General features: G+C 32.8%; 2 protein-coding genes across 3 annotated transcripts in view; one reads left to right on the top strand and one right to left on the bottom strand.

The window, feature by feature from the left end:
* Positions 1–7,308, top strand: LOC106672156 (tubulin polyglutamylase complex subunit 2-like). 2 transcript variants are annotated; one of them, XM_014403360.2, is made up of 6 exons: positions 1–112; positions 2,356–2,523; positions 2,660–2,868; positions 3,546–3,725; positions 3,801–4,019; positions 6,414–7,308. In XM_014403360.2, the coding sequence occupies exons 1-5, from the start codon at positions 109–111 to the stop codon at positions 3,975–3,977; spliced, it is 738 nt and encodes a 245-aa protein (XP_014258846.1). In that variant the 5' UTR covers positions 1–108; the 3' UTR covers positions 3,978–4,019; positions 6,414–7,308. The 2 variants fall into 2 exon arrangements, with proteins under 2 accessions (XP_014258846.1, XP_014258839.2); XM_014403353.2 differs by lacking the exon at positions 1–112 and adding an exon at positions 1,873–2,284.
* Positions 5,839–12,280, bottom strand: part of LOC106672150 (3'(2'),5'-bisphosphate nucleotidase 1) — a 13,780-nt gene continuing 7,338 nt past the window's right edge. The window contains exons 2-5 of the mRNA XM_014403340.2: positions 9,262–9,474; positions 9,143–9,191; positions 8,750–9,027; positions 5,839–6,115 (exon numbers count right to left, since the gene is read on the bottom strand). Of these exons, the coding sequence (XP_014258826.1) occupies positions 5,870–6,115; positions 8,750–9,027; positions 9,143–9,191; positions 9,262–9,474 (786 nt within the window). The 3' untranslated portion in view covers positions 5,839–5,869. The remainder of the gene's footprint in view (positions 6,116–8,749; positions 9,028–9,142; positions 9,192–9,261; positions 9,475–12,280) is intronic.

The raw sequence follows: 12,280 nt of genomic DNA on the forward strand, positions 1-12,280 counted from the left end.
AGTTCATGCAAACCACGTGGCCGGGCCAGGCAGGGAAAGAAAAAAGCCACTCGGATAATTCTTGACTAATCCTGTTAAAACCTTCGTTTCGCCAGGGATTTACCGAGAATGGGTTGGTGTTTAGTTACCATCCTCCTCCAAGCTCAGTTACCTACTTCGTAAGAAGTACTTTAATCTCGGAGTTATGTGAAGTCCCTTCGATACAGCCCATGGTCGACCAACATCCAAAGCCCCGGATGTGATATTACATTTCATTTCTAAGTTTGGCTAAGAATCATAAGATTAACTGTTGAGGTCGAAATATAAGAAAACATCGTTTGGCTAAGAAGTTAAAAAATTATTTATCCATATTGATTTATAGTTTAGTATTTAGTAGAGGTCGTTGAGGAGTGGAGTGTTTTGGCATAGGTATATAAAAGACAATCAATTACGAGGTGTGAAATACCGATAGAAATACAAATTGGACAGGGTTTAAGGTTTTTTTTCGGGGAAAAACTATGGGTAGCCTAGAGTGTCCGATTCGAAGCCGGGCCTGGTAAAGGACTGACAGCAAGTAGATAGGAATTTTATTTTACCTGTTTATAGTCCATACCATCTCCAAGTTTTTTTACTGCTTTCAATAAAAGGGTAATTTGAAATTTAAATTGGTAAATTTAAAGTTAATGACATTTAAATTCGTTAATTAGACGATAAAAACAGTTAATTTGGAATTAAAAAGAGTTAGTCATAGGTCAAGAAAGAATTAATTTGTTGAAAAAAAGTGTGTGGTTTATATAAAAAAAAATATTTTTTGCATTGTATAAATTCATTTTTTTCCACATCCTACATGTATTTGTTAAATTTAAACAATGTTTGTAAACCCCAGGCCCTGAAGATGATCTCAATAAAGATCGAAACGTAGGCACGATAAAGAAAACTTTTTTCTAAAACCTACATCACACCAGACCGCATCTCACGATTTTCAAATGATTGTTGAGAAAAAGGTTTCATATGAAATTTAAAAGTATTAATTTAATGGAATGAGGGTTAATTTTATGTCAAAAAGGAAGTAATTTGAAATGAAAAACTGTTAATTAGAAGTTCTTAATAATAATAATAATAAATAATAATAATTGTTATTAATTATTATAAATACTCATAAATTAATAATTAGAAATGCAAACATGATGGAAAAAGAGTTAATGGATTAATGTAAAGTTAAAAACTTTTAATTAGAAGTTAAAAAATGGTTCATTTGAAATTAAAGAGGTTTAAATTTAAAATCTATTTGATGCGAAAAAGGGATAATTTTAAATTACAAAGTGTTAATTTCATGCAAAAAAGTTAATTTGAAATTAAAAAGGGTTAATTTGTTCTGAAAAATGGTTAATTGTACTTTTCAGAAAGGATGGTTCTACTCCCGACTGTTAGTATACAAATGTAATAGGAAAATCATATGATATGTTATAGAGTTATACATATGATTTCTATTATTATATTTTAGGGTTAATTAAGTTAAACAGGGTTAATTTGAAATTAATAAAAGGTATTTTAAGTTAAATAGGTTTAATTTAAAACAAAAAGGGTTTATTTCAAATTTAAAAAGGTTAATTTGAAATAAAAAGACTTAATTTAAAAATAAAAAGGTTAATTTGAAGTTAAAAAGGGTTAATTTGAAATTAATAAAACTTAATTTGACGTTAAAATGGTTAATTTAAAACTAAAAATGGTTAATTTTAAATTAAAAAGGGATAATTTGACAGAGAAAACGATATCAGGCGCGTTCGGCATCCCGCTATATTTAGTCTTTAGTTTAACATTGGCGAACAATAAATGTTTCTTTTTCTAACGACCAATTGTTTTGCCTGATTGAAAATTTGTCAGACCCAACGCTGAAGATGGCGGGAAGCCGAAAACGCATTTGACAGACCGAAACAGCGATGATAGGCAACCGGAAACGACCAACTTTGCCATCCCGAAGACGACATGATTCCTAAGAATCGGCCGTTTGGGCGGAATAATCACCTTAATTTTCATCTGCCTTTGTTTCTATTGGTCAATTATTTTCCACAACGAAATGATGTCAATAGGCAGAAGTTTTCTTATCGAATTTCACCCTTCTAACCGTTAGTTTTGAAAAATACACCTCATGACAGGCATAGCAACGAGATGTTTATCGGTTGTCGTATTGACTCGTTTATGTTTAATAATATATCTACAATCTCTGTCATGTCTGATCAGGATGAAATCATTAGCGAAAGCCATTTTTATAATCATCTAACGCTTGGGCTACACAAGACTTTAAGTATGGAGCCAATTCGCAAGTTTTTTGAATATTTTTCTACTAATGAAACTTAAGAGTAAATTATTCAACAGGCGATATACCAGGTGTGCACGATATAAAGCTTGAACACAGGGAACCATGTGAGAAAGCTTCTGTAAACGCTTGGGAACAAAGGCATTCCTGCATTATGCCCTTTGATCTAAAAAACTTCTACTTGTCAACTGATGGATTCCATATGACTTGGTCATACATGATTGGAGGTAATTAAAAACAGAAAAGACCCTTTGATTAATTATTATGCTATTTAATTCACATGTATTTTAATTTTTTTCGTAACTTTTACAGTGTCAATTTTGTCTATATCTTATTTCACTGAATCATCCTTATTTTCAACAGGTGAAAGTGTATCGATAGGAACATTGCAGATCAACCCGCTTGCTAAGCTACAAAGAATTGCCGGATTATCTTCTGCTACTGTCGACTCTGATGGATATCCGACACTTCTCGATTTAGATCTACTTATACCCAAAAACCATCAAGAAATCCCCCTATTTAAATCGACTTGCAAAATATTCTGCCTGGACTCTTGTGGGAATATGGCCACGGTAAGATGTAAAGTTTTCTGAACCAAAACGTTCAATTTTTTATGTGTAAAATTTGAAATAGAAATAAGTCTTATTTGGGTGGACAAAATTTACATTTTTAAAGAAAAATCTTTGGGCATACTGTAAAAAAAAGGTTCTTTGGTTGATTTATATAAATCTATTTATACCTTACAGCTGTGGGTATCACCCATTTTGGTGTGTTTGATGGTCTGGAGTCAGACCTTGGTCTTACTGAATTGTGAAGGTAAGCTCCAGGGGCTATCATCAAGGCCATTTCAGCTTCCAACACTTGCAGTTTTAACCTAAACAAACTTACTTTCTCACTCATTCTTTCTTATTTACATACCACACTTAAGTAGGGTGATGGAGTAGACGTTATGCCTTCATCACCCTTTACACATAAAAATATCTACCCATAAAGTAACTAGTTGAATTGATTGATGGAGGTACTTTACATTCCATCTCTCTTACACTTCAGACACATTCATGCTTATAAATACATTCTCACGAAACAACACAGAATATACCACCAAACTTGTTATATACAATGATGATAACTTATAAAAATTAAATATATACATACAGAATTATCCAACTTTCCTCCATAAATCGGAAGAGTAGGGTACCCAAAGACTCTGTGGAGACACATATTAAATTACAAATATTTTTGTATACAGGTTTGTTTGGTGTATGTTGAATGCAAATTGAATCCAAGTATATGGCTTCTTGACCGAAGCTTAGAATGGCATTTTTTAGCATCATCATTTACACAATATTTCCGTATGATGCTTGTCTACCACGGATTGCCCGAATGGCAGCTCAAACTAACTCCAATGGGCTTAGCTCCTTGGGCTGAGGTAATTTATCAACACATGCATGATAAAGTTTTTAACAATAATTAACAAAAAAAAAATATATATATATATTTTCAGCAAATAGTGTATTCTTTTATGCCACACTTGAACTCGCCAACATTTTTAAGGAAAAACTTCATTAATTATGAGTCACAATTAGACTCATCTATTTTTAAAGTGAGGACTAAGCATACTAGAAAGAGCAAGACAGCTGAATTTAATGAACAACATGAATCAGCTAAGAAGTTACAGTAGAAATTTTTTTCCATGTGTGTACAAGTATTCAAAAATATACATGTAAGTTAAATACAGACCAATTTTATTTTAATAATTAGTTAATTTATTATACTCGTGTGGTTGGAAAGCATTTCCCTGATCTAGGCTTTGCCCATATCAGCCTTCTTCTAACTTTAGGATTGATATCCCAAGAATTCCAGTAATTCTGCTGAATTTTCCTTCTGGGATAACATTTTAATAAAACCTTCATCTATAGGATTGGTGTTTCTAGGACGCCTTAAATTTGGTTTCTTGAATGATTCCCTGCTTGGGTACCTTTTAACGGCCATTGTTTAGCAATGTAGCACGATGATTTTCTTTCTTCATGGGACTGATGATTCTGCTTCATCAAGGCTTAAAGGAATCATTATGACAAAAAGAACATTGCTACTCAGGGGCTACAAAAGGGTAAAAATCTATGGGAAAAATGAAACAACCTTTGATCCTTCATTCGTTTATAAACTGTGATTAATCCACAATGCCTCTCCAGGAACAAATAATAATGATAATAAATATTAAAAAAACATTAATTTTTCATTTGGCACTGGATCCGTCAAAAACTGCCAATGGTGTCAGCTTTGGTATTTAAAAAGAGATAAATTTTAATAATAAGAAAAATAAATTTATTTTATTGAATTACTTTAGTTTTTGTACTTAATTACACTATAATCAAATATTTTTTGGTTTTGTCTTTTCACAATTTGCAATTTTTTAGTCTATAGTCACTGCTCGACAAAAAGTTTGCTGGGTTAGGTTAAAGGGCATCTGTAAACCAACTCGGCAGCTAAGCATTTCAGGTCTTCTTTTAGGGTTGTTTGCATACCAAGTAATACGTTAGGTTTCATCGACCCAGTTTCTGTTCTGGATTAGATGGCATTTAATTGCAGTTTTCATAATTTGATGTTGGCATTCTATGAGTCCATTTGCTTTTGGGTGATATACTGTATGTTCTCAAATTGTTTTCCTTGGTTGGTTTTGACTTGGCTTAGCATGTCAAATCAAGAAATCCAAATGTTAATCAGTGTTTTGGTGATAATGTCGGTTGTCTGGTCTGGGATAGGCCACCAACCACTGGAACATCTGTAAGTCATAATAGCTCAAGTGGTTAGAGCAGCAGCACATTGAGCCAAAGGTCGTGGGTTTGAATCCTGCTCGTGACACTGGCTTCTTCATCTCAACCAAGACTAGATTAAAACTATAATTAATTAAAGTAATTTATAGTGTTGGGTGAGTCTTGAAAGGGTGTCTGAACTTTGCTGTCCGACCTGTTAATGTACAAACATTAAAGGTGAATTCCATAATATAAAAAAGTTGTTCTTGGTGATGTTTTCCTGGTTTCTCGTTGCACCCCATAAATTAGAAGTTTGTGGTCTGTGAACACGGTAAAGATTCAACCCTTAAATATGTGCCTGAAATGTTTGACGGCACTATAGACTGTCAGAAGTTCTCGGTCAAGTGCTTTATTTCATTGGAGGAGTTAGAAAGCAAGAAAAGAATGTGAGGTAATCTGCACAAGTTTGATTGATCAAGATTCCATGGCTAACGTCATTCTGTGCCTTTTGACACCTATCTCCTGTTCTGTAAATGAAGTAAACTGATGTAACCCGGTTTGTCAAGAATTTGATTTTTGACTCTGTTGTATTTCCTCCTACGTTGTGTTGTAGGTCCCAAAACATTTTCTCCTGTAGAGAAGTTTAGGTATTATTCAGCCACCAGCAGGACTTAGATAAGGTATAAAGAATGGGAGCTGGCAAATTTTCATATGTCATGTGATCTTTTTTTAAATATTTATTTAAAAATACTAAAATTCAACATATATGATACAATTAGAAAAGAATCCTCAAGTATATAATAATTTATTTATTTTTTTATCAGCGCTTAAAATTTTCTAATCTGTTTATGCATAACTTATGGTAATAGTCGTTGCATGTTGCCACAACCCCTTCAGTATTGTTATAGTTGGTATTTTTATCGTAAGGGTAAGAATTTCCTTTCATATCTGTCAGTTTTCCTCCCACGGCTGATAGTATAGCTTCGGGTGCACAAATGTCCCATCGTTTTGTACCAGGTACGGGGTAAACGTAAGCATGTGCCTTGCCTTCCATTAACATCAATACCTAAAAGAAGAAACATTTGTTAAAACAAATTTAACAAACATACAAATCTACTAATAAGGGACTAATAAGAATGCGAGAACACAGAATCCAACATAACTTAATTTTGGAGAAACTAGGTCAAAAAATATTAGACATGTCTGAGTATTTTTGTCAATGGGATTTAGGAGCGGAGAAACAATAATTTTTATGTAATTTATATATTTTTATTTTTATTATTGTTTAAAAAAATATTTTTTTTCTGCATTTATTATGTATTCAAGGTTATTATATATAAATTTAATTTGTTTTTATATTCCAGGATAAGAAAATAAAATGCAGGACCAGATTAAATGAGATTAGATATATGAAAAGTTACAAAAATGGATGACGCTTCTAATAAAGGAGGTTAAAAAGAAAAACTGGGTTTATTTTAAGAACCCTTCTTTAAAGCCGTAAACACAAATTTGTATAGAAAAATAAATAAATAAAAAATTAATTAATTAATAAAGGAGGAATTTTTGGACTGGATTAGCCCAGAACTGTTTTTCCCGGGTGTCCCGTTGTTATATTTAAAAATTCCTAACAACTATGGATTTTATCCAAATTCAATGTTGTGACAAATTTGAAAAGCAGGAATGTTCTACTTTCAGCCTACATCAATATCGCTTAGATTTTTAAGTCATTAGAAGTTAAAAAATAAGGATGAAATCAACAAAAACACTATAAACATTTTATTTTATTTCTCTAGTTCTAATTTATTCACTAAGGCAATGCTTGTGCATGTGCTTTATACAGTTCTAAATCCATATAAAGTTTCTGGTAGATTGGTAGAGTTTTAGATTTATCACCATTTTTGAGATTTAAAAAAAATATATATAATATAGTTGTTTTTCAGGGTTAACCTAGTTTGTTGAATCATTTGGTCCCTACATTAAAATTATATTCCTTTATGGTTCCATAAGCAAAAAAATGTCTTAAAAAAATCAGATTTGTCTTAAGCACACTTTAAAGCCCATAAATCCCAATTTTTATAGCAAACAAAAATTATGCTCCGTTTCATTTAAAAATTCACGACAACTATGGATTTTGTTAATTTATTCAAATTCAATGTTATGGCAGTCGTTAAAAAGCTGAATTGTTCTACTTTCATCCTACGTCAATAACACTTCAATTTTATCATTAAAAGTGGACAAAATGAGGATGAAAACAACAAAAACTTCCCGTTCTAAATTTTTAAAATTTCTCCAGTTTTAATTTATTAATTCAGGCAACATTTGTGGCATTACATTTATAAGCTTCTAAGCCCATGTAGCTTCTGGTAGATTGGTGGAGTAGTTTCAAAGTGATCACCAATTTGGTGATTTAAAAAAAAAATGTAAGGTAATTTTATTATTATAATTGTTATTTTTTTATTATTGTTTTTTTTTATTATTTTTGAGGGGGCATCAGTGATCACAAAGGTTTAAGCGTTGACAAGGCACTCATCACAAGGTCCCAGGTTCGAATTCAGCGGCCCTGCATTCAAACCCGACATTACTAACAAATGGATTTTTTCAAAAACACCGACACCTTGAGGGTTGATATATATTTATACTCTGCTGTTATGAATCCTTGTAAAAAAATTATATTCCTTCACACTTCGTTCAGTAAGTGATAAGAGTAATTTTTGTGCCATTATGTAATATTTTTTAGCAAGAAACAAAGCTGATATTCGCATTTGCCATCCAAACGCCTCCGATTTTTTTGTGTGAAAATGATAAAATCGATGATTACTTTGAAACAACTACTGGAAAATGTACAGTGGTTTAGAACCTTATAAACTGCACAAGTTGGCACAATCCCGGCCTCCGTAAATAAGTCAAAACTGGCTACATAAAAATAAATTAATTAGGTTAAAATTAAGAAGTTATGAATTTTTAAGTTGAACAATGGATAGGTAAAAAAATGACCGACGTTGATCTAGCACAAACATTTCTATTTTTTATTTGCTATAAATTCGTATTTAAGGATTTTAAAGTAAGTTTAAAATTATTAAAATTCTTTAAAAATATTTTTTGCCCACTTTACTCATAGTGTCTTTTTGTTCTTCTAATCTTTATGTATGTAATCTGCTTTAATACAATCTTGTATAATATTTTTTATCCTAGATAAAAATACAAATAGAATGTTATGTAATTATATTCAAATACATGCACAACAAAGATAGAAAACCATATTTAAACAAAATTATGTAAATTACTTCATTTTTTTTTACTCTTAAGGCCTGGCAAGAATGTTTGGACACGTGTCTACTATTTTCAATCTAATATCACGAAAAAAAGTTTTTTATTTATTTTTTAATGCCCTTATGACCTTTGCTTATTAGCCAAGGAAAGTGATATATGCAAGTGTATTCTTTATTTAGGAGTGGGAAGGGTTTTGTGCAAAAATGGCCAGAGGTGAAGGTGGTAATCAAACCCACAACTGCAGGGTCTAGAGCCAAGAGTCTTTTGACCACTTTGCTATCGCAGTCTTTAAAAGTTTTATTTAAATTGCTGACTCCATGTTTGTAGCCTCTCCTTGTAAGTTTCAAACTTGCTTGAAAACCCAATATACTTAAGAACTGTGAAGCAAGTTTAACTTTTCTTCAATTAACATATTTTAAAATGTAAATACCTTATATCCTGCTCCACCTTCCTTTTTCACTTGGTCCGGTTGTAACAGTTCAATGGCAGTTTCTATAAGAGGATTGAAATGAGATTTTGAAGTAGTTATGGTAAATTTTCCATCGGGTGGGGGAAGTGGTTCAAATCCACCTACACCCAATCCTTGAATGCCCCAGATCGTTCGACCTAACAAGTCTTCGTTTTTGTAATAGGGCTGATGAATGACCCCAGCTACAGACTTGTTTCCAACTACAATTCCAATTAGGACTGTGATATTTTCTAAAAATCCTAAAAACACAAATTAAACTGTACTGTTAATGTTCAGAGCAATGACAGAATAGCAGAAGAAAAAAAAAATCACGAAATATAAAAAGGAAGAAGGGTGAGAAAAAAAGAAAGATACCTTGTGTAAATTCTTTCGTTCCATCAAGTGGGTCAATCCATATAACAACCTACAAAAAAAAATTGAAATTTTTCTAATGAATTAGTCAACAAACTGCCAAAATTGCAAAAAAAATTTACATCTTCTTCTGTGACATTCATTAAATGCTCTGGGCACTGTTGCTTCAAAACTGATTCACACGGCTCATTTGCTATCCATTCTTCACGGATATTACTCAATTCATGTGGCCCTTCCTCACCTATTATTGTTACTTTTTGATACATACGAGAAAGGGATGCAATGATACTGCTCTGTGCTAATCTATCAGCTTCAGTCTGAAGGTCATCATTTCCCTGAAATAATTATAAAATTTAGCCACTAAACAAATCACCAACTGAAATAGTGCCGAAATAATTACTATCGGGTTGTCCGGAAAATAATGCAGGATTTTAAGTTTTCATTAAAAAAAATCTATATAAAATATTCTGTTTACGTTTACAGGATTACTCATTTGTATGAATGTCAACANGAAATTATTTTGATTAAAGAACATTGCTTTAAAGTAACTAGTTTCTTTTTTTTTTGTTTAATACCAAAATCCTGCATTATTTTCCGGACAACCCAATAGTATATATTACAGAAAAGGATATGTTTTACTGAACTGAAAGATTTTAATGGAATATAAGAAAAATGGAATATATTGCAGGATAAGATAATAAAAACTGGGAAGTATCTTCTTGAGTTTCCACAATAGACCAGTCATGCCATATCTGGTCGAATGGCTCAGTTACAGAAAGACACCTGACCAATACTGCTTTTACTCAAGAAAGGCTAAAAAAGTGTCCATCATACAACTGTGAGAAAAAAGTACTGCAAATACCCCCTAAATAAGATAGTATGACAGAAATTATTTTGCTTTTGGCACTGAGGCGGCAAAGTGATAAGGTTGTCCGACTCGTATTTGCCATGCTAGCAGTCCTGGGTTCACCTGACATAGCCCATGGAATTTTAATAGCGAATAATATGCAAAAAGTATTACAAGTTAATTTGACATCATGTCCTGAACATGCAACAGGTAGTTGGGAGTTAAGCCCTCCTGTACGACAATCAGTAAGACTTTGTCTAAATCAAAATAGGAGTCATTATGGAAAAAATTGGGAAAAAAAAGTAACCAATGTACAGAATTTAACATATTATCTAATTGGGTACTTCTATTATCTAATTGGTTCCAATTTTCCATAAGATTGTATTACCCCCGTGCATATCTGCTCGATGGCATGCAACGCTACCCTACTCTATGCTATGCGATCCCCACTGTCCAGGTTTTCGTCGGGTAGCATTGAGTACAGTTGAAGACAAAAGAACCAGACACTCATATTTTTATTCAAACTACATGTATTATTGTCGTTATATTAATTAAAACATACTTATTTTAATATAAACCAAATTAACAGAGATTAATAATTCATTAGTTTTGATTTTTTAAAAAAATTAATTTTAATGGTTTGGTAAAAAATTGATCAAAATACCATTTTTTGATATAATGAATTTAACTAACAATTTATTACACGGTTTTGCTCATAAAATTACACCATTTTCGTTGAGTAGCGTCAGAACAGGACACTCATATTTCTTGTAGTTTATTTCAAACTATGTATATGTAATTTTGTTGTTATATTAATTACGACATTCTTATTTTAATGTAAACCAAATCAAACGAGATCAAAAATTCATGTGTTTTTATAAAAATGATTTAATTATGATGGTTAGGAAGAAAATTGATCAAAACACCAGAATAACTTTATTTAAAACAATTAAATTTAATGAACAATTTATTACATGGTTGTGCTCATAAAATTTAACTAACAATTTATTACATGGTTGTGCTCAAAATAATGCATTAAGAACAAAAGAGGCGATGCGATTGTGATACACGCTTTGTGACTGTACGTGGCGTGCGCTTGACGTCGCATTGATGTGCACACCCTACTAAAATGAGACAAGGTGTCGGGTAGCGTTGCATCGGGTGTGTTTCCCGCTTAACTCTTAACTTGGCACAGAACAAAAATTGTGAAGGGGCGTCGGTGGCTGCAAGGTTTAGTCTTTGACACGGCGCTCATCACTGTAAGGTAAAGGTCCCAGGTTCGAATCCAGTGACCCTGCATTCAAGCCCAACATACTTACAAATAGGCTTTTTTCAAAAACATTGGCACCCTGAGGGTTGATATGACCTGCTGTTGCGAACCCTCGTAATTGTGGGATGCCTTAGTGGATTGTAAGAAGGGTTCAGGATGAAAAGGAATTGGGATGAGGGTCCTGGGTTTTATGGAAGTATCTGTATTTACTGCTTGTGGTTTTGAGGACAAATTAGTTTTGTATATGTAGATAGTAAGGATGGATGTAGGGGACCGTAGCAGCCAAGTGGTAAGATAAGGTGTCAGACCCTTGGCTAGTAGATCCCATAAACATGGGTTTGATTCATACCGTCGCCTCTGGATTTTTCTGGCGCATAATGGAGCTGTAGCTGCAATGTAAATTGACATGGCACTCAGGGTTGGATGAGAAGCAGGGAGCTTTGGCAATGGTTCAATGAATTTAGGACAAGACTGACTGGATTCTTTGTAACTTCTTTGAATGAAACATTTGGTTGAAATGTCTCAAAGGGCAATGGAGAAGTAACTTGGTGGAGAGGTGCCACACCACTTGTTACCTACTTCACATCTTACTTTACTAATCACATACACAAAATTTATTTGAACTCAAAACCACAAGCAGTTAATACAGAAGCTTCCATAAAACTCTGGACCCTCCTCCCAATCCCTTTTGATTCCTTGACCTTTCTGACAATCCGCTAAGACACCCCACAATTCTTTTTTATGCCAAGTTAGGGGTTAAGTCTCTAAAAGTTCCCCAATTAGAAATTATGTTAAATTCTACATTGGTTGATCTTTTTCAGACATTTCTCCATTTTTGCCATAATGATGGTTACTTTTATTTAGCCAAAGTCATATTATTGGCATACAGGAGGGCTTAATGTCTAACTACCTGTTGTGTGCCGGGCCAAGGGGTCAAATTAATTGCAATACTTTTATCATATTATTCGCAATTAAAATTTCATGGGCTATGCCAGGATTCCAACCCAGGACTGCTAGCATAGCA

The sequence above is a fragment of the Cimex lectularius genome, unplaced genomic scaffold (genome assembly GCF_000648675.2).
Source record: "Cimex lectularius strain Harlan isolate CLEC.00 unplaced genomic scaffold, Clec_2.1 scaffold4, whole genome shotgun sequence".
In the NCBI taxonomy this organism is placed as follows: Eukaryota; Metazoa; Arthropoda; class Insecta; order Hemiptera; family Cimicidae; genus Cimex; species Cimex lectularius.

Coding starts and splice junctions, on each gene's coding strand:
- LOC106672156 (XM_014403353.2), top strand. CDS start 2,149: ATGTTTATCGGTTGTCGTATTGACTCGTTTATGTTTAATAATATATCT. Junction 2,285..2,355: donor TGGGCTACACAAGACTTTAA/GTATGGAGCCAA, acceptor ATTATTCAACAG/GCGATATACCAGGTGTGCAC. Junction 3,726..3,800: donor GCTTAGCTCCTTGGGCTGAG/GTAATTTATCAA, acceptor ATATATTTTCAG/CAAATAGTGTATTCTTTTAT.